At 46.1% G+C, this 20,175-nt stretch overlaps 1 protein-coding gene across 2 annotated transcripts; it reads left to right on the forward strand.

The window, feature by feature from the left end:
* Window positions 1-22: 22 nt before the first annotated feature.
* Window positions 23-18,804, forward strand: ATXN1 (ataxin 1). Of its 2 annotated transcripts, none has more exons than XM_069493285.1 (2): window positions 23-1,870; window positions 16,523-18,804. In XM_069493285.1, exons 1-2 carry the CDS (start codon window positions 23-25, stop codon window positions 17,051-17,053), a joined length of 2,379 nt encoding a protein of 792 aa, XP_069349386.1. In that variant the 3' UTR covers window positions 17,054-18,804. The 2 variants fall into 2 exon arrangements, with proteins under 2 accessions (XP_069349386.1, XP_069349387.1); XM_069493286.1 differs by having other exon boundaries at window positions 16,571-18,804.
* The last annotated feature ends 1,371 nt before the right edge of the window (window positions 18,805-20,175 follow it).

The following is a 20,175-nucleotide window of genomic DNA, read 5'->3' on the forward strand; positions in this document are numbered from 1 at the left end:
CGTGGAGGGGGGACGGCGAAAAATGAAATCCAACCAAGAGCGGAGCAATGAATGCCTGCCTCCCAAGAAGCGTGAGATCCCCGCCACCAGCCGGTCCTCCGAGGAGAAGGCCCCTGCTCTGCCCAGCGACAACCACCGGGCGGAGGGCGCGGCATGGCTCCCAGGCAACCCTGGCGGCCGGGGCCACGGGGGTGGGAGGCACGGGCCGGCGGGGACCTCGGCGGCGGAGCTTGGTTTACAACAGGGAATAGGTTTACACAAAGCATTGTCCACGGGGCTGGACTACTCCCCGCCCAGCGCTCCCAGGTCTGTCCCGGCGGCCACCACGCTGCCTACGGCGTACCCTCCCCCGCAGTCAGGGACTCCAGTGTCCCCCGTGCAGTACACTCACCTGCCGCACACCTTCCAGTTCATTGGGTCCTCCCAGTACAGCGGGCCCTACACCGGCTTCATCCCGTCACAGCTGATCTCCCCAACGGCCAACCCCGTCACCAGTTCGGTGGCCTCCGCCGCAGGGGCCGCCACTCCATCCCAGCGCTCCCAGCTGGAGGCCTATTCCACTCTGCTGGCCAACGTGGGCAGCCTGAGCCAGGCACCGGGACACAAGATTGAGCCGCAGCAGCAGCAGCACCTCGGCAGGGCTCCGGGGCTCATCACCCCGGGGTCCCCCCCACCCGCCCAGCAGAACCAGTACGTCCACATTTCCAGTTCTCCGCAGAGCGCCGGGCGCACCGCCTCTCCTCCGGCCATCCCCGTCCACCTCCACCCCCATCAGACGATGATCCCGCACACGCTCACGCTGGGGCCCTCCTCCCAGGTCGTCGTGCAATACAGCGACTCCGGCAGCCACTTCGTCCCTCGGGAGTCCACCAAGAAGGCCGAGAGCAGCAGGCTGCAGCAGGCCGTGCAGGCCAAGGAGGTCCTCAACGGCGAGATGGAGAAGAGCCGGCGGTACGGGGCCCCGTCCTCGGCCGACCTGGGCCTGGGCAAGGCAGGCGGCAAGTCGGTCCCTCACCCGTACGAGTCCAGGCACGTGGTGGTCCACCCGAGCGCCGCGGACTACGGCAGCCGCGACCCTGCTGGGGTCCGGGCCTCGGTCATGGTCCTGCCCAACAGCAACACGCCGGCGGCCGACATGGAGGTGCCGCACGCCCCTCACCGGGAGGCCTCCCCCTCCACCCTCAACGACAAAAGCGGCCTGCACTTAGGGAAGCCCGGCCACCGGTCCTACGCGCTGTCACCCCACACGGTCATCCAGACCACACACAGCGCCTCAGAGCCACTCCCGGTGGGACTGCCAGCCACAGCCTTCTACGCGGGGACCCAACCCCCTGTCATCGGCTACCTGAGCGGCCAGCAGCAAGCAATCACCTATGCCGGTGGCCTGCCCCAGCACCTGGTGATCCCTGGCACGCAGCCCCTGCTCATTCCGGTGGGCAGCGCTGACGTGGAAGCGTCGGGGGCCGCCCCTGCCATCGTCACGTCGTCCCCTCAGTTCGCTGCAGTGCCTCACACCTTCGTCACCACCGCCCTTCCCAAGAGCGAGAACTTCAGCCCCGAGGCCCTGGGCACCCAGGCGGCCTACCCGGCCATGGTGCAGGCCCAGATCCACCTGCCCGTGGTGCAGTCGGTGGCGTCCCCGGCGGCGCCCGCCCCCACGCTGCCCCCCTACTTCATGAAAGGCTCCATCATCCAGCTGGCCAACGGGGAGCTGAAGAAGGTGGAAGACTTAAAAACGGAAGACTTCATCCAGAGTGCGGAGATAAGCAACGACCTGAAAATCGACTCCAGCACGGTGGAGCGGATTGAGGACAGCCACAGCCCGGGCGTCGCCGTGATCCAGTTCGCCGTCGGGGAGCACCGAGCGCAGGTAATGTTGGCGCGGGTCGCGCAGGGAGGGGGACGCCCCACCACAGCGCTGTCATTGTCTCCTGGCAAGATGACTTGCTTCTGTGAGGCGACATGAAGGGTTCTCATCTGTAGCTAGAGCTTAGACTCAGCCTGTGGAGATCATGTTCTCCAAGAACATTGAGTCCTGTTTCCCCGTGGTATCTGTCATTTGTAATGAATTAACCTCTGTGCATCCAGAGTGCGGCAAGTCATGTACTCCCCTTGGGAAAATTCGGAAAATCCAGCCAAGGACCCCAACTGAGAAAGGCTGCAGGGCTTTCTAGTGGTCATTCTGCGCTTTGTCTTACCAGGAAAAGACAGAGGGTACTGTCAGGGTAAGGACATTACATCCTGAAGCGATCACATCCCATTACAACATCTGTTTTAAAATGCAGATCTCATTGGCCGGGCGTGGTGACTTGAGCCTATAGTCCCTGCTACCCGGGAGGCTGAGGGGGGAGGATCACTTGAGTACAGGAGTTCTGGACTGGAGCGTGCTGTGCTACTCAGGTGTCTGTGATAAGTTTGGCATCAATATGGTGACCTCCTGGGAGTGGGGGGCCACCAGGTTGCCTAAGGAGGGGTGACCAGGTTGGAAATGGAGCAGGTAAAAACTCTTGTGCTGATCAGGCACAGGGATCGTGCCTGTGAATGGACATTGTACTCCAGCCTGGGCAACATAGCGAGACCCCCATCTCTAAAATATCTATATATATCTTATTATTTAGGTGTGGCAAGGCCAACAGATCAGGAGACAACTTGAAAAGATAGTTTGTTATACCTCCGATCCCAAGAAAAGGTGGCACACCACACCATGGCGGGGCCACAGGAGGAAGCACCAGGTCACTCAGGAGGCAGAGGGAGTGAGGGGAACACACAGACAAGAGCCTTTACTAGGTTTCTGTGGGAGGGAATGGGGGAGGCAGGATAAGAAGGTTTAGCATTGGCTTGTGGGAATAATTGTGGTGGGCTGTTGGGCAGAGGGGCTGTCCCTAGTTGTCTGGTAGCTGGCCTGCAGTGATTAGGACAGGTGGATAGTGGCCCTGAGAGTGACAGACCAATATAGGAGGTGATTAAGGCATGGGCTGTGGATTGGTGGGCTCGCATATGAGAGGCAGACTCCCCACTGAGTGGCTTGCTATCTCTGGGAATCAGCCAGGCCTAGCAGGGGCAGTCCCTCCAGGGGCAGCAAGGCCCTAAAATGTCAAAGCATCAGAAAATAAAAGGCATAGTTAATACAATCTGAAAAGTCAGGCCTGTCCCAGGTAACCTGCTTGACTTGTGGTAAAGTCAGCTGAGTCACATTAAAACTGGAGGAATGATGAACTCTCGGTTTCCACGGGCTTCTTAGTCCACCGTTTCTGAGGCTCTTGGATCACTTGCACACGTTTATTCCAAAGCCTGTTTAGGTCACTACCCAAGTTAATGGGGGTCAAACAGGTTCGCCCTCCAGCTGGGAACTTCCTGGCCTGACCATTCCCTCTGGAAATGCTTCCACCGAGGGCTTTAAAACACTAGAATAGAACAGAGCCTCCTTCAGGCTTGAATTGTGAACAGTCATGGAATAGCTGCTATTGGGAACATTCAAAGAAAATAAAACAGGCAAAAAAGACAAACTAGTCACTGGTTTGAATTGCTTTGAGCATTTTTTAAGGAACCATGTGCAGGAGGGACAAAACCAATGTTCTAAAGTGTTTTCCAGAACTGCTTGTGAATGACTGGATATGGGGTCTTGCACAGCCAGGGGCCTGCATTGCAGAGAGACCTTAGCCCTGAACACTTATCTTTGCTATTGTGGTATGTTACTGTGGTCTTACAGTCTTTGGGAAGCCCAAGAAAGAGTTCTTGAAAGTTCTGATAAAAAAAAAAAAAAAAAGCAAAAATCAGGATTTTTTTTTTTTTAAAAAAATGACATCGTTATTTAGAACTCACCACCCATCTCTGGTTTCTGCTACTTCCTACGTGAAATAGGGGTGGGTACTAGTAGAGAGAAAGTTAATCACCCTGAGCAAAGTTGACTTTTCCCTGGCCCCAAGTGAAGCATGGAAATAAACAGGAGTGAAGAATAATTGTGTTTTTAATGATACTTTGAATCCTTAAAAACATCATTGTGGACAGAAGCAGGTAGGGAATGAGGTTTTGTTTTGAAATGCTACTGGTTCCTGACCACCATCTCTGCCAGGCTGTGAGAGCTCCACAGCCCTATTCAGTTCTTGGAGAGGAAGAATCTAGATGTGTTTTCCCTGCCTAGAACTTTGCAAAGTGAACGCTTAAATGATCGAGTTTGGCTTCCCCGTGCCGACAGAGCTCTGTTCTCATCTCTTTCCCATAGCTAGAACACCGAGTCTCTTTGCTGACAGCCAGGGTGCAGATGAGCAGGTGGAAGGTTGTCCCGGCCTATTGGCAGGTCCCTCGGAGCTGCCCCTGTGTGGCTGTGCAGTGTGCCCGGGAGGGCTTCTGCAAAGACAGGCGAGAGGGCTGAGGTCTGCTGAAGAGGCCGCTTGGGTTTCATGTCATGAAAACAGAAGTGCAAGACCCAGACGCAGCCAGTGATTTGTCACTTTACGGAGGGGCCTATCAGAAATCGGCTGACATCATCACAGCTAAAATACTCCACTAGCTGTGCTTGCCAGGAGTGACAGGTTCAGAGTCAGTACAGGGTCAGAGAGAGAGAGAAATGGGGATGGGGGGGAGAGGAAAGGGAGAGAGAGAACTAACATCTGGACTTAAATGAGATTCAAAGGGCTGCATCCTTCTTTCCCTTGTCGGTGCCTGTGTGGGGAGCAGTCCCCTCTGGCCTGAAGAGTCATCCAGGTCTTCTCAGCGAATTAGGCGTCACTAACACTTGCCTCCATAGGGAAATTTAGAAATGTGCACCTGATTAGCAAAAATCACATATTTGATCGGGGAAGTTATGGAAGAAGGAATGGTTTTCTACAAGACAGATGGCTTTGTGACCCTTGGCATAAATTCTGTGTGAACAGAGAGTCGCAAGGATGCCTGACTTCATAAACCCTCCCAAGGTCATGCCCATTGGGGTGTGGCGGGGTGTAATAGGGAGACAGCCTGGGGCCCGGCTTCAAATCTACGGCAGGACAAGGTGTTTCGCCTCTCTGAGCTGCAGTTTCTCTCATCTCTAAAACAAGCAAGTGATTCTTTATACAACATAATCTCTTGAGCCTCCTTAGTTTTTTACTCTTTCACCTTTCTGCCTTCCAGAACAGCTCTTGTAAAAATTTATTGGCATCAGCTAACCAGAAACCAAGAGGGGGATTAAGGAGAACCTTCACTGACCTCGTGCTAATCAGCACTTAGACCTGGTAGGGAACTAAAGTCATCCCGTGTAAAACTGAAGGGTGTTTACCATGGTGATTGTTTTTACAGAGCTGAATGTCTAAGTCTTAGAGTGGAAAGATGCCTGCAAGTTTGTCCTGGCTGACTCTAGAAGAGGCAGTGTAGGAGTAAAATGTGCTGCCATGTTTGTCGCTATCCCTGTGGCTTTGCCATCCTCAGTGCAGCATTTCTCTGCACAGGCAAAGCATCTTTGTCCTCCCAGGCCTCCCCCCACCCCAGGTGCTGTGCAATTCCAGGGGAGTAAAGGGGAACTCCGGGTGGTGTCCGTTACCACCGTGTGCACCCCTCCTTCCTCTTCAGGGAGAGGACAGTAGCACCTTCAGCTCCAGATGGGAGAAATACTGCTTTGCCATGCTTGATTCTGGTTGAGAGCCCCAAAGGACAACAGAATCGCTTCCCTCAGGCCTCACTCCCAAAAATAATCCACTTCTTGCTCTCCAAGTTTGAGACCCTAAGTCTGTGGCGAGTCCCGGATGGGATCCTCAGGCAATATAGCATCAACGTGAGAGCCAGTGCCACTGCAGAGAAGGCTGGGGTATCTCATACTTCCTTGGGTGGGACGTAGGAAAATGTGGGACCTGGAGCCAGAAAGATCTAAGTCTGAATCTATTCTCTACCAGTCAGTAGCGGTGGGACCTTGTGCAATATTCGTTTTCCCTTCCCTGCTGCAACTTGGGTGACTTTGTCCCCTGAGAGGAGAATGGGTCGCTTCTGAAAAATAAATAAAAACCCTCATACTCTTAAAAAGAATTCATGGGAGGAGAGAGAGTCTACAAAAGCCTAGGAAGAAAATGAACGTTTCCAATGAGCATAACAAGCTGTTTTTACCCTGCCCATATTCTCATGGCACAGAAGCACCATCACGGCTATTTCTACCAGTGAGGCTGAATGACCTCGCTCTAGCCCGCGTGAGCATGTACGTGCCGTCTGCTTTTCTGAGCATGAGTTGGACTTGGGGGCTGGTGGTCCAGCCCTCCAGATGAGTAAGAGAACCAATGAGAAAACAGGGGCTCCTGTGCTCCTTTTCTGCAGAAAGGGTGTTAACAACGTGCCCGCTGGGAGATCCCCTACCTGGGACGGCCCCACCTGGGGAGCCCTGGCTTCTGTCTGGCACGAAGTGTTTTGTCTTACAAGCAGCCTTCCCATCCCTCTTCCTCACGCTCCCTAGATTCAGCTTTTCCGAAGAGTATTTGCTCAGTAGAGTTATAGTAAAATTTATTTGTAAAGTGCTCTGGGCTGAGACTTTCCTTTGACTGCTTCTTTTCCTAAATGCCAAGCTTCCGTATGGTATTAGGGCTGTCTGTCGCTTCCCAGATCCTGCCGGGGTGACTGTTTTCCCTGACTTACTTGGTAGCTGCTTAATATTCATTGCCATTTTCTTCTCCCAGCTGTCCTGGTGTGGGCGTGGGTGTGCGTGCGTGCGTGCTCGTACGGTGTGTTGTAACGATGTACTGACTGCAGGTCTACTAATGGCTTTTCTTTCATTCCACTATTTTTTAATGTGACTGCTGCGGACTGTGAGTCATCGGTGGCAGCATTATGCATTGAATGGATTAGCTGATGCCTAAAATAGCCAAGGCCCTCGTGCAAGCAACACAGAAGCCGGTATAGTCAGTCCCTCGGCAGCCAAGGCAGACCCACTTGCCAACATTTAACATGCGGAGCCTGGTGGAAATGAATCCTAATGTATCAAAAACCAAACAGCAGGCAACTGCCCTGGGTGCAAAGCCCCCAGTAAAAAGCTTCCTATCAGTTCTACTGTTGGAAAGTCTCCAACAGAGAAACTATATCAAGCCACATTTTTGTTTGCGAGTCTGTGTACCCCTCCATAAAGAAGAGAAGAAAAATGTTCTCTTTTAACCTTTGCATGATAGAAGAGCCCCCAACTGGGTGATCTTGTATGTATTATTGAAGGAGACTCTCTCAGACCATTGTTTATAGCTTTTTAAAAAAAAAATTAATAGGCTTATGGTTTAATGCAGTTTTAGGTTTACAAAAAATTGAGCAGAAAGTAGAGACAGTTTCCACAGGCATAGTTTCCTCTATTATTAAAATGTTGGATTAGTGTAATACCTGTGTTATAATAAATGAGTCAGTGTTGATACATTATTATTAACTAAAGTCCACAGTTTACATTAGGGTTCACTCTTAGTGTTGTCCATTCTGTGGGTTTTGATAAATGTATGATGTCGTGTATCCAGCATTACAGTATCACACAGAATAGTTGTACCACCCTAAAAATCCTTCATGCTTCACCTAGTCATCTCCCCACCCGCGCCTCTAACCCCTGGCAACCCCTGGTCTTTTTACTGTCTCTGTAGTTTTGCCTTTTCCAGACTGTCACATAGTTGGAATCATATAGTACGCAGCCCTTTCAGATTGGCTTCGTTCACTTACTGCTACACATTTCAGGTTCCTTTGTGTTTTTCTGTGGCTTTGGTAGCTCATTGCTTTTTCAGCACCAAATATCATGCCTACTGCTCTTTAAGGCACACATTTTAAGACCCCAGAGGAGGAGGGCAAGTGGCTAGAATCTGTGCCTAAGGACGGTGATGTCAGAGCTGCTGCGATCACTTTCTGGTCTTCCTGGCCAGCCCTGAGCCTCCTAGTAGGCCCTTCCCAAAAGGGAGCTCTGTGAGCCACGTTACCACGTGTGAGAAGAACACAATTTTCAACTTGGGATTTGCGTTGGGAGGTGTCACTGTGCTAGGGTGCGGGTTTACTGAGCAACCCTGAAATGCTTCCACCAAAGACCGAGTCAGGTTTAGCATTAACGTGATTAAATATTTTCAATAGAACACTCACAGAATATTCTTACACTCAACTGAAGAGTTTTGACTGTTTTTATTCATGATTTTTAAAAACTGAAGTAAATGGATCTCTTGCTTATCCCCTTAATCCTTGCTGTTAGGGTTTTCTGATTTTCTTCATGTTAAGAACGTGGCCGTGCAAACTGGCCTTCCAGGACAGCTGACTGGCTTTTCTCTGCAGGTAAAACAGGATCAAGAGTTTCATGTGCAGACAAAGTTAGGAATTCCCAGTTTAATAATTTCACCAAAAGCTAGACATATTCACTAGAACCCAGCTTCAGAGAGATTTCATTGCTCCCAGCCACAGGCAGAATTTGTATGTTTGGGATAGTGTCACACAGAAATGTTTTGTAAAACAGATGCCCTTCGCATTTGTGAAAACAGGGATTCTTGTGAAGGAAAAGGGAGACATATTTAAACAACAGACGTTTTGTTTTCTTTCTATCTTGTTTTTGATGCTATGTACATATGTGTGTATATAGACATAGCACCAATCTAAGATTGAAATATACAATCAAACAGCATAAATATGCGGTATGCGTGTGTGCATATAGCGTTTAGATACAGGAGTTATTGACAAAGTAGTGGAAGGAATTTTATCAAGCTTTCACACAGAGTAGCTAAAAATGATCATAAAAGCCAGTCATTAGCCACACTAGGAAAGTGACATTGAATAAATAATTATCAGCCCAGAAGCGAGGCTGTGTTGCCTCCCTGTCTTGGTTCTTCCTTCCAAAATGGAAGTTGAAAGTGATGGTTTTAGAGGAGTTGGTTTAGGGGGCTGGAGGGGGGCGGGGGTAGACACACGTCTCGTAACAGCAGCCATGGGCAAATGGGTGTGCTCGCAGCCGCAGGAGTTGGATGGGGAAGGGTGGAGGAGGATGGGGGTGATCCACCCCTCGAAACGAGAGCTACTGGCTGCAAGGTACGGAGAGATGAAAGCCAGAGAGGCCTCAAGCTGGTAAAAGGACAAAGCCCAGCTATGCTCACATTTCATCCTACAGACTGCTTAAGGTGTTTGGAAAAGGATGTATTTATAGGATGAAAAAAATGGGCTATATTGAGCTTCCAGGAGTTATGTAACATGCTTTGGTTGTATGTGGCACTGTTCTCACGAATTTATTTTCATCAGAGACCATCCTGGAAAATGTTTGGAACCCCAACACGATCATAAAATAAATTAATGAGTATTAGCACAACTGAAGGAGCAAGAGTGGAGAGAAAAAGAAGTGTGATTCAGTGAGATCACGACAAGCACAGCGTCTGACAGAGTGAGGCAGCTATGGCTCAGACCAGAAAGCTGCCTGTCACAGGCGAGCCCGGCCCTGGGGAAGCCACTGCTCCTCTCCCTGGGACAGACCTTAGCTTAATTTAGTCCCAGCTGGTGACAAAAACAAGGGCAGGCAGTCTCTCCATTGTCTAAACAGTGTCCTCTGTTGGCCAATTGTGCCATTGCAATGTTTTTCCATATGAAAAGCAAACGAAACTATTTATTCCTTCAGATTTTCACTGAGCTGCCAGTTAGATGCCAGGAAGTCTCCTAGACTCTGGGGATAGAACAATGAGTTTGGGGGAAGAGGTGAAACTGACAGGCAAACACACAAGTAAATAACAAAAAAAGAATACATAAAAACACAAGTGCTGTGGCGCTGGGTGGCTCAGGCCTATAATCCTAGCACTGTGGGAGGCCAAGGCAAGAAGATTGCTTGAGACCAGGAGTTCAAGAGCAACCTGAGCAAGAGGAAGACCCCGGTCTCTACATAAAATGGAAAAATTAGCTGGGTGCACTGGCTGGCACCTGTAGTCCCAGCTACTTGGGGCTGAGGCAGGAGGATCACATGAGCCCAGGAGTTTGAGGTTGCAGTGAGCTATGATGACACTATTGTACTCTACCTTAGGCAACAGAGCGAGACCCCGTCTCAAAAAATAAATAAATAAATAAAAGGGGAAAAAAAACAGAGGTGCTACAGGAACAAAATAAAGCAACATAAAGAAGATAAGAAGACTAGAAGGTTGTTAATTTAAATAGAGCTATTTGGGAAGCTCTCTCTGAGAAGGAAAATGGGCCGCAACAGTACATGGGGAAGGAAGGATTCCGAATGCAGGGAACAGCGGGTGCACAGACCAGAAGGCACAAGTGTCTTTGGAATTAAAGGCCCAGCAAGGAGACCGGTTTTCCTACAAGGCAGTGACAAGGGGTGAATGCAGACTACATTGGGCTTGTTCATAGCGACTCAGCAAGTGAGGTGCCAGCTTGGTCAGGACAGAGGTGGTGGAGGGAGTGCGAAAGGGTCTCATTCTGGGTTTATGTGGATGAAAAACTAATAGTACTTGCTTATGATTTGGATACGTGTCGTATGAGAGAAAGAATGGAAGGACGTGTGATTCCTAGGCCCCTCACCTGAGTAGCTGGAAGAATGGGGATTCCATTCATGGGGATAGGGAGGAGCATGGGATGTGCCACTGGGCAGGAACATGTCAGGAGGTCTGTTTCATGTACGTCTGAGTTGCCAATTAGACATCCCAGTGGACGTGGTCAGACAATGTGGTGGTCAGTATCCAGATGAACCCTTATGAAGTTGCTTGTTTACATGGATGTTGTGCCTCCCCATTGAAGGCAAGAAACTAGGTTTTAAACAATAGATGCCCTTCTAGGGTCTGTAACACTTAGCAGGTGCTCAGTGTATGCTTATTGTTTTGTTGTTATGTTTTTTTATTGTTGTTGTTTGTTTTTTTGGTTTTTGAAACAGAGTCTTGCTCTCTTGCCCAGGCTAGAGTACCGTGGCATCAGCCTAACTCACACCAACCTCAAACTCCTGGGCTCAAGTGATCCTCCTGCCTCAGCTTCCCAAGTAGCTATAGGCACGTGCCACCATGCCCAGCTAATTTTTTCTATTTTTAGTAGAGATGGGGTCTTGCTCTTGCTCAGGCTGTTCTTGAACTCCTGACCTCAAGCGATCCTCCCACCTCTGCCTCCCAGAGGGCTAGGATTACAGGTGTGAGCCACCGCGCCCAGCCCAGTGTGTGCTTATTGAACTTTATTAAAATTGCAAAACGTGGAGTATGTCATAATGAACACTCAATCAGTAATATTTTGAGCTTTCAGCACCACAAGGGGACACGTGCACATAAGTCTCAAATGTAAGGAATTCACAGACTCATTGTCCCAGCTTAAGGCGACATCATGCCACAGAATCACACCTCTGTTCCACGTCCAAAACAGTCCCCGTTGGCATTGACAGCACATTTTGAGGTAGTTAATGCTCCTTTCCAAGGGAATTTCAAGCAGACAGACTTGACTCTATGTATATTCTCACTGAAAAAAAATCCCTCAGTGAGATTTCTTCATTAACTGTTCATGATCAGTTAACCTTTAAGAATGTGTGTGTCCTTATGACAAACCTAATTATAAAATAAAAATAGATTTGTTATGAATACTTTAGTGTACTAATTTGAGATATGTGCAACAAGATTTTAACTTTCACCGAAGAAAGGGGAAAAAACATATTTTAATTCACAAACGTTCAGACCCCTGGGGTGGGAGGAAATGCATTATCTAGATATTTCAAGCTAGATAATTAGCGAAAAGAAAAATAGCATTGGCCTGAGCTATCCAATCCAGTGCCTACAATGGTTAGATTATCCAAATAATCTTTTGCTCCTAACTCAGCTTGCGTAGACCCAGCTGAGGATGTCTGGTGGTGGCGTCTTTTCCCAGGATGTCACAGGTCTTCTGGGAGGAGGCAGAGCCAGAATTTAGGCAGAAGGGACCAAAGAGACAAAACTTTGAAGTGATGAAGAAGAACCTGCCAATCCTATCCAGGTTGAAATAAATTCCATTAACATCCACTTTCTTTAGTGCACATCTTAAATATTCTCTCTCTCCCTCACTTTTCTTTCATGAATTTTTAGGTAGGCTGTTCTAGCTATGGACCATGCCACAGCATTTAATTCTAAGGCCTATCTTTGGAGTTTTTAGCTGAGGGAATAATGAAAGACTTTCAAAATGTTCAAAAACATTTTGTCTTTAATGTCTTTAATGGTAAATATGTGCATCTGCATCATGGCTTTTAGAGTGATCAATTATATTACCTATTACAAAAGCCTTGAAGACATTTCTTCTTAATGAGTCCGCAGATACTTGGGAACATGTGAAAATCTTCAGATAGACTTATCTGTGCGTACACAGTACATGTTAGTTTCAGAAAATAAACTATTGGCTGCTCTGAGAAGTGTCTGTCGTATGGCTAACACGCCAAGGACCTCTCCATTGGTAGGTGTTGGTCTGTCTGTCAGCAAGGAGGCAGGGAATTACCCAGGAACACGCAGAGCCCAAAAAGAGGCTGATGCGTTTGGAAATAGTGCTTCTGATATTAGGAATGTCACAGTACCTCTGACTGGAGTTAGACAGGAACAAGCCAACAGAGAGTCTGGTAGAGATGCTTATGAGATATTTATACCTGAGAACTTTGTTTTTATGACTTGAAAATGAGCTAAACAATCCCACTTGACATAAGATTTGTTCTTGCTGCTCACTTTGCGTTGTTAATGGCTGCAAGAGGTGTGGGAGAGGATTTATGGAGCCAGTTCCAGGTTGGTCCCCCCACTTAGAATACAGTGGACATCCCCGTCTGATGGTGTAACTTGTAAGTACAGTTGTAAATGTATACAGTGCAAATAATAGATATGTGTGTGTGATGTAAACATAGTTTTGAAACTGAATATCAGCCTTGTCACACACTTCTATAGGGTGAGTAGAATTGAATGAGTAGATGTAAACAGACGCTATCTCCTAGTGTTCTGTACCATGAAACAAATCTGCAAGCTCACACCATTGGATCCTACTTACAGCAAGTAATATTCACCACTGTTGTGTGTAGCGGAAATGTTAAGTTTATCTCTTTCAGTGGTGGCGTAGTATCTTTGTTCACAGGGCCAGAGATCAGGCCCTATAAGAAAAAGGAAATGGGTTTGGGGACTAAAAACTGGGATCAAATCCCAATCCTATCAGCTATAACAGCTATGAAATTAGACAAGTGATTTAATCTCTCTGTGACTATTTATAAAATGTATAAAATTGGAAGATAGCAGTACTCTTATATATTGTAAGCATTAAACAAAATACTTTTTGTAAAGCTTATACCTGAATATTTGACAAAGAATAGGCACTCAAAAAATTTTAGCTCTCTTCTCATTATGGAAATAGCCCAGAACAATGAAACTTTGCTCCAAAAAACATGCACATGAATATGGGCTTATGTTTACACACACACACACACACACACACACACAATAGAAATAGGCTTCCATATATATTCACTCTAGTCCCTTCTAAAAACATCTGTCTTCTGAGGATCCAGTAAAATCTGTCATTCTAGAAGTGTATCAGAACTAGATCAATCAGAGTTACCAAAGAAGATAATTAAGTAGAAAACTTGCAAACCATGTAAATTACATGGGCGTTTACTATTTTTTAAGTCTTTTTTTTTTTGTATTTTAATTATTTATATGTTTCTGTGTATATGCATGTATATAAAATCCAGCAGAACATTTTTAATATTATTGTATATAGCTAGTATTCATTTGATTTACCCCCACATCTACCATTTGCCTTGCTCTTTACTCCCTGCATCCACGAACTTTTCATTTTTCTCTATCTAAAGAACACTCTTCAGTATTTTCTGTCGTGCAGATCTGTTGGTGGTGAATTCTCTTAATTACTGTTTGTCTGAGCATGTTTTTTTTTTTTTTTTTGCCTTCATTCTTGAAGGATCTTTTTGTTCCATAGAGAATTTTTGGATTGGCAATTCTTTTTCTTTAGCTCTTTAAAAATAATCCATTGTCTTCTGGCTTCCATTATTTTTGATGAGTGAGTTTAATTAAACTGTGAATTTAATTGCTGCTTATTTGAAGGTAATGTATATTTTGTTCTGGAGGTTTTTAAGATATTTTCTCCAGCCTTTGGCTTATAGTGTGTTTTGACTTATAACAGTTTAACTATGGCCTGCCTAGGTGAGGCTTTCTTTTTATTTTTTCTACTTGGGGTTAGGCCTTCTTGAATCCATAGTTTATATCTCTCATCAGTTGGGGAAAATTCTTAGCTATTTCCTCCTCAAGTATTACTTCTGCCCCATTATCTCTCTCTCTTCCTCCTCCAAATTATGTATCTGTTAGACCTTCTCAATGTATCTTCTTTGTCACTTACCTTCTCTGCTGTATTAGTCATCTTTTTTTGGCTCTATGTTCATTTTTGCATAGTTTCTTCTAAAGCTCTAATTAGAGAATCCAGTTCACTAATTCTCCCTTAAACCATGTCTATTCAGTTGGAAAATTCATTGCATTCTTGATTTCACTGGGTGTATTTTTTTTATTCTAAAATTTTTATGGAGCTTTAAAAAAATAAATTCTAGTTTTCTACCAAAATCCTCAAGCTTGTCTTTAATCTTCTTAAATATTGTAAGCACAGTCATTTAAAATCTGTATCTGATAACTGTATATCAGAAGCCCCTGCGCGTCTGTTTTTATTATCTGTTGTTTTTTGATAGTTTTTATTCATGTTACCTGGTCTCCTCATACTGCTCTCCACTTTCAAATGGAATGCTAGTCTTTTATTTGCAAAAGTGTTTGTGGAAATAATTCAAGACCTTAATCCAGTTTTAGGGACTGAGATGATTCAAATGTGAGCTTCAGTCCTAGAAAGGCCTGTCCACTTCTGGCTCACCCTTACCTATAAGGTACAGTGTCAATGCTCTGGGGTCACAGCCCAGAAAATGGGGCTCACCAGAGAACACTGTTCCGTGGTGTCCCCTGAACTCCATTCCCTCTGCCCCATGCTCTTTAGACTATTGAAAGTGCACTTGGGAGGGGTGGGGGAGGGGAAAAAGCGCACTTGATTTTATAACTGCTCAGCTTTAGAATGTTCTAGTGCCCTCAGGAGACCATAGGCCCTAAACACCAGGTTCAAATCACTGGGCCATCGATCGTTTCCTGATCTGACCCAGTAATTTTTTACTATCTTGTTTTCTGTCCAATGCCATGAGAAAAAAAAAAAATTAACCTTTTGTCCAGGGTTTTTTAAATTTTATTTGTTTATATTTTTTGTTCAGAGTTTTTAGTTGTCCTCAGCAGGAGGGTTGGTCCAAACTGCCTCGTCTCCTACATCTAGAAGGGCCATTGAAAATTGACTTTTTAAACGACTTCATTGTTCTCTTTTTCTTTTCTATATAAAGTTAAAGAAATTTGATTTCCATGAGAATTAAACTGTAGAAACTTCATGTGCATTTCAGCCTAATTTAATGGCAGTGATAAGAGTTTGGCTGGACAGTTTGCAGATGCCTGCACACACCATCTCCTTGCCTTTGTCCACATGTGCCCACTTCAGGAATGTCTTTTCCTTGCAGCCACATCTCCACTCCACTTCCTTTATTTTTTAAACCTCAGCACAGCGTATCCTCATCCAGGAAGACTGACTTACTCACTTCTTCTCCAAAGTGCCCTCCAGTAACTTGATAGCGTGCAAAGCTCCATGACCCCACCTGCCACAGTGGTCAGCAATTCTGGTTCATGGGCCTCTTTTGTCCACTTGATTGTGAACTCCTTCAGACTATCTTTTCATTTGAATCCTTTATCCTTGCTGCGTGACACATAGTGGCATAGAGAAAACGGCAGCTATGGAGAGAGTATACTAGGCTTCACCTGCTTTCATAATTTGCAGAGACCAATTTGAATACCTGGGGTTGGACCAACCACTGGCGCTGTGTCTTGTTTTACCTTTCCCCACTAGTGTCCTGCCCCTGAGCGTCTTCAAATCCTGCCCATCCTTCAGGGTCCTGGGAAAGCCTTCCCTGGTTCCTCTAGCCCATTGGTTACTCTCCCCCTAAATTCCTAGTGTACACATTCATTATCCAATAAATATTTGTTAAACTCCAACCATATGCCTCATACCCTTTTCGAGACTTGGGACACAGTGATAAACACATGCCTGCCTTGTGGAGCTTACATACAGTTCTCACTCTGGTCTGTATTTTGTCCTGACATCCGTGATCACAGCAGTTGTCCAGTGAGCTAGTCAAGTGCAAGACCATAGTGAGCGCTTCAGAGTCACCGCGGAGCAAAGCCTAGCTCAGTGTGGAACGCTAAGTAGGTGTTTTGTCATTGCTGGGGGTTGACGGACAGTAGGGCTAATACTCAGAATATTTTAAATACTAAATGGACTTTTACACTGCAAAGTTGCTTCAATGGCTGTGCCCAGCGTCTAATATGGTAAGTACAGGAATGACAGAAAGTTAAGAGCTTCATTGTCATGTGTTGGGGGTGGGGGGAGGAGTTTGTAAACTACATCTTATTTTTTTTCCCCGTTCAGCGTGTGTGTGTGTGTGTGTGTGTGTGTGTGTAAAGAAAAACAAGAATAAAATGTTTTCATTTGTTTCCTTCCTTTTGCCCCTCCCTGTCTCTCACTGTTTCCGCAGGTCAGCGTTGAAGTTTTGGTAGAGTATCCTTTTTTTGTGTTTGGACAGGGCTGGTCATCGTGCTGTCCAGAGAGAACCAGCCAGCTCTTTGATTTGCCGTGTTCCAAACTCTCAGTCGGGGACGTCTGCATCTCGCTCACCCTCAAGAACCTGAAGAACGGCTCTGTTAAGAAGGGCCAGCCCGCAGATCCGGCCAGCGTCCTGCTGAAGCACTCAAAGGCCGACAGCCTGGCGGGCAGCAGACACAGGTACGCCGAGCAGGAAAACGGAATCAATCAGGGAAGTGCCCAGATGCTCTCTGAGAACGGTGAACTGAAGTTTCCAGAAAAAATAGGATTGCCTGCAGCGCCCTTCCTCACCAAAATAGAACCCAGCAAGCCCGCGGCCACGAGGAAGAGGAGGTGGTCGGCGCCGGAGACCCGCAAACTGGAGAAGTCAGAAGACGAACCACCTTTGACTCTTCCTAAGCCTTCTCTAATTCCTCAGGAGGTTAAGATTTGCATTGAAGGCCGTTCTAACGTAGGCAAGTAGAGGCAGCGTGGGGAAAGGAACCGTGGCTCTCCCTTACCCGTTGTATCCAGATTACTGTACTGTAGGCTAAATAACACAGTATTTACATGTTATCCTTATTTTAGGTTTCTGTTCTAACCTTGTCATTAGAGTTACAGCAGGTGTGTCGCAGGAGACTGGTGCATATGCTTTTTCCACGAGTGTCTGTCAGCAAGGGCGGGTGCAGGGCCAGCGCGGGGGCAGTCCGGGCTTCAGGGGTCCCGGAGAGAAAGGCATGTGGCCTCCTGGCGCCTGTCTTGTCCAGCAGCACAGAAGCATGCAGTGGGCGCTGACTCCCCCCAGTGTCGGGAGAAGGTTGTGTGGGGAGGGACCTGCAGGTGTGCGTGCACGTGGGGGTGCACGGGGGCCGCGGCGGTGCGTGAGGGTCTCTTTTTCTCTGCCTCCCTCTGTCTCCTCCTCTTGCTCTCAGCATGGGATCGGGGGTCCAGAGCAGTGTCCTCCTGGGGTTCCCACGTGCAAAGTCAGCGTCAGGAACCCAGCGTCAGGGCATCGTAGAGAGGCGTCAGACGGCAGATGGAAAGCTAACCGTTTAAAAGAACCTTTTTTCTCTCCAACCTATTTTACAATAAAAGCAACTTTTAATCGTATAGATATATATTTCCCCCTATGGGGCCTGACTGCACTGATATATTTTTTTTTTAAAAAAAAAGAGCAACTGCCACACGTGGGATTTCATTTCTGCTTTGCTAGTGCAGTGATGTCGCCAGGGTGTCACGGTGGCCAGGGAAGCCGCCACTCAACGTCGCTCCACGTCGGGGGTGGTGGGGGCGGGTGGGAGAGAATGAACGCCCACCGCTGGTCTCTGTGCAGTGTTAGGAAGACCAATCAGGTTCTTGCATTGACTTCGCTCCCAAGAGGTAGATGCAAACTGCCCTTCAGTGAGAGCCACAGAAGCTCTAAGAGTTGAGTTTGCAAAATCTTTTTGTCTTTTAACTCTAGTACTGTTTATAGTTCATGACTATGGACAGCTCGGGTGCCACTTTTTTCAGATTCCAGTGTGACGTGCGGAATTAGATTTTAAAGATGAGCATATATTACTATCTCTAAGCACTTAAAATGCTGTTCACACTTTATTACCAAGCATCTTGGTCTATCATTCAACAAGTACTGTATCTCACTTTAAACTCTTTGGGAAGAAAAAACAACAAAAAAGAATTAAGTTGCTTTCTTTTTTTCAACACTGTAACTACATTTCAGCTCTGCAGAGTTGCTCACAAGCAAGATATCGAAAGTTTCAATGTGGTTTAAAGGGATGAATGTGAATTATGAACTAGTATGTGACGATAAATGACCACCAAGTACTACCTGACAGGAGGCACTTTTCACTTTGATGTCTGAGAAAGAGTTAAAGGCATATGCAGAGTTGGCAGAGAAACTGAGAGAAAAGGGACTGAGAAAAGAATACTCATTTTTGTCCAGTGTTTTTCTTTTTAAGATGAACTTTTAAAGAACCTTGCGATTTGCACATCTTGAGTTTATAATTTGTGTGATATTCCTGCAGTTTTTATCCAATAACATTGTGGGAAAGGTTTGGGGGACTGAACGAGCATAAATAAATGTAGCAAAATTACTTTCTAACCTGCCTAAACTCTAGGCCATTTTATAAGGTTATGTTCCTTCAGAATTCATTTTGGTGTTTCTACCACATCTTTCACAAAAAGCCAGGTCTTAGCAGGACAACTCTGAGAATTTTCTTCAGATTCATTGAGAGAGTTTTCCATAAAGACATTTATATATGTGAGCAAGTTTTTTTTTAAAAAAAACAATTATTTTATCATTGTTATTAATGTTATTTTCAGAATGACTTTTTTTTTTTCTTTTCGAAATCAAATCAAGATTTAATGTTTGGTACAAACCCAGAAAGGGTATTTCATAGTTTAAACCTTTCATTCCCAGAGATCTTCAATATCTCATTTGTGGGTTTTGAGTGCGTCATAAAGTGCTTTAAAAAAAAAAAAAGTTTTATGGGTAGGGAGAAATTTTTAAATATTCTTACTTGGATGGCTGCAACTAACCTGAACAAATACTTATCTGATTTTCTTTTACCATTGAAAATAATACTTCTTCCATTTCACAAATTACAAAAAAAAATCTTATATCAATTCACATTTTGGCTAATATTCTTTTGCATTTAGCTCTCGCCAGGACTAAACATTTTTATAAACCATTTTCTGGGGTGTACCAAAAACATTTGAATAGGTTTAGAATAGCTAGACTCGTTCCTTGACTTTCCTCAAATTTCATTACCCTCTCAGCATGCTTGCAGAGAGCTGGGTGGGCTCACTCTTGCGGTCGTACTGCTTATTTAGTGCTGTGTTTTTTTAAACATTTCTGTTCAGAGAACTTGCTTAATCTTCCATATATATTCTGCTCAGGGCACTTGCAATTATTAGGTTCTGTTTTTCTTTTTGTTTTTTAACCTTTGATGGTAAGAGGAATACGGGGCTGCCACATAGACTTTGTTTTCATTAGTACCACTATTTACAACTCATGTGGACTCAGAAAAACACACACCACCTTTTTGGCTTACTTCGAGTATTGAACTGACTGGATCCATAGACAACACTAAAATGGGAAAACACACGTGGTTTGGAGCAATAGGAACATCATCATAATTTTTTTGTGGTTCTATTTCAGGTATAGGAATTATACAATAATTGGTTCTTTCTAAACTTTGTCCCATTTCATTCTCTTGCTTTTTTAGCATGTGCAATACTTTCTGTGCCAATAGAGTCTGACCGGTGTGCTATATAGTTAAAGCCCATTCCCTTTTGGCTTTTTCCTTGTTCGCTTGATCTTCCCCTTCTGGCCAGAGCAGGGCTGGCGGGAAGGAGCCAGGAGGGGGAGAGCCTCCCGCCTTTCCTCTGCTGCGGATGCTGAGTGCAGGGCCGGGAGCCTGGAGGACCCCAAAGTGTCTGCCACCATGTTGCAGAAAGAGCCAGCCAAGGAGACCTAGGGGAAGAGCCGCGGTGTCCCCTGTCACCACACGGAATAGTGGATGTGGAGTGTGGAGAGGAAGGAGGCAGATTCATTTCTAAGACGTACTCTGGAGCAATGTAGCCTGGCATCAACCATTTTCCACG

The sequence above is a fragment of the Eulemur rufifrons genome, chromosome 18 (genome assembly GCF_041146395.1).
Source record: "Eulemur rufifrons isolate Redbay chromosome 18, OSU_ERuf_1, whole genome shotgun sequence".
Classification (NCBI taxonomy): Eukaryota; Metazoa; Chordata; class Mammalia; order Primates; family Lemuridae; genus Eulemur; species Eulemur rufifrons.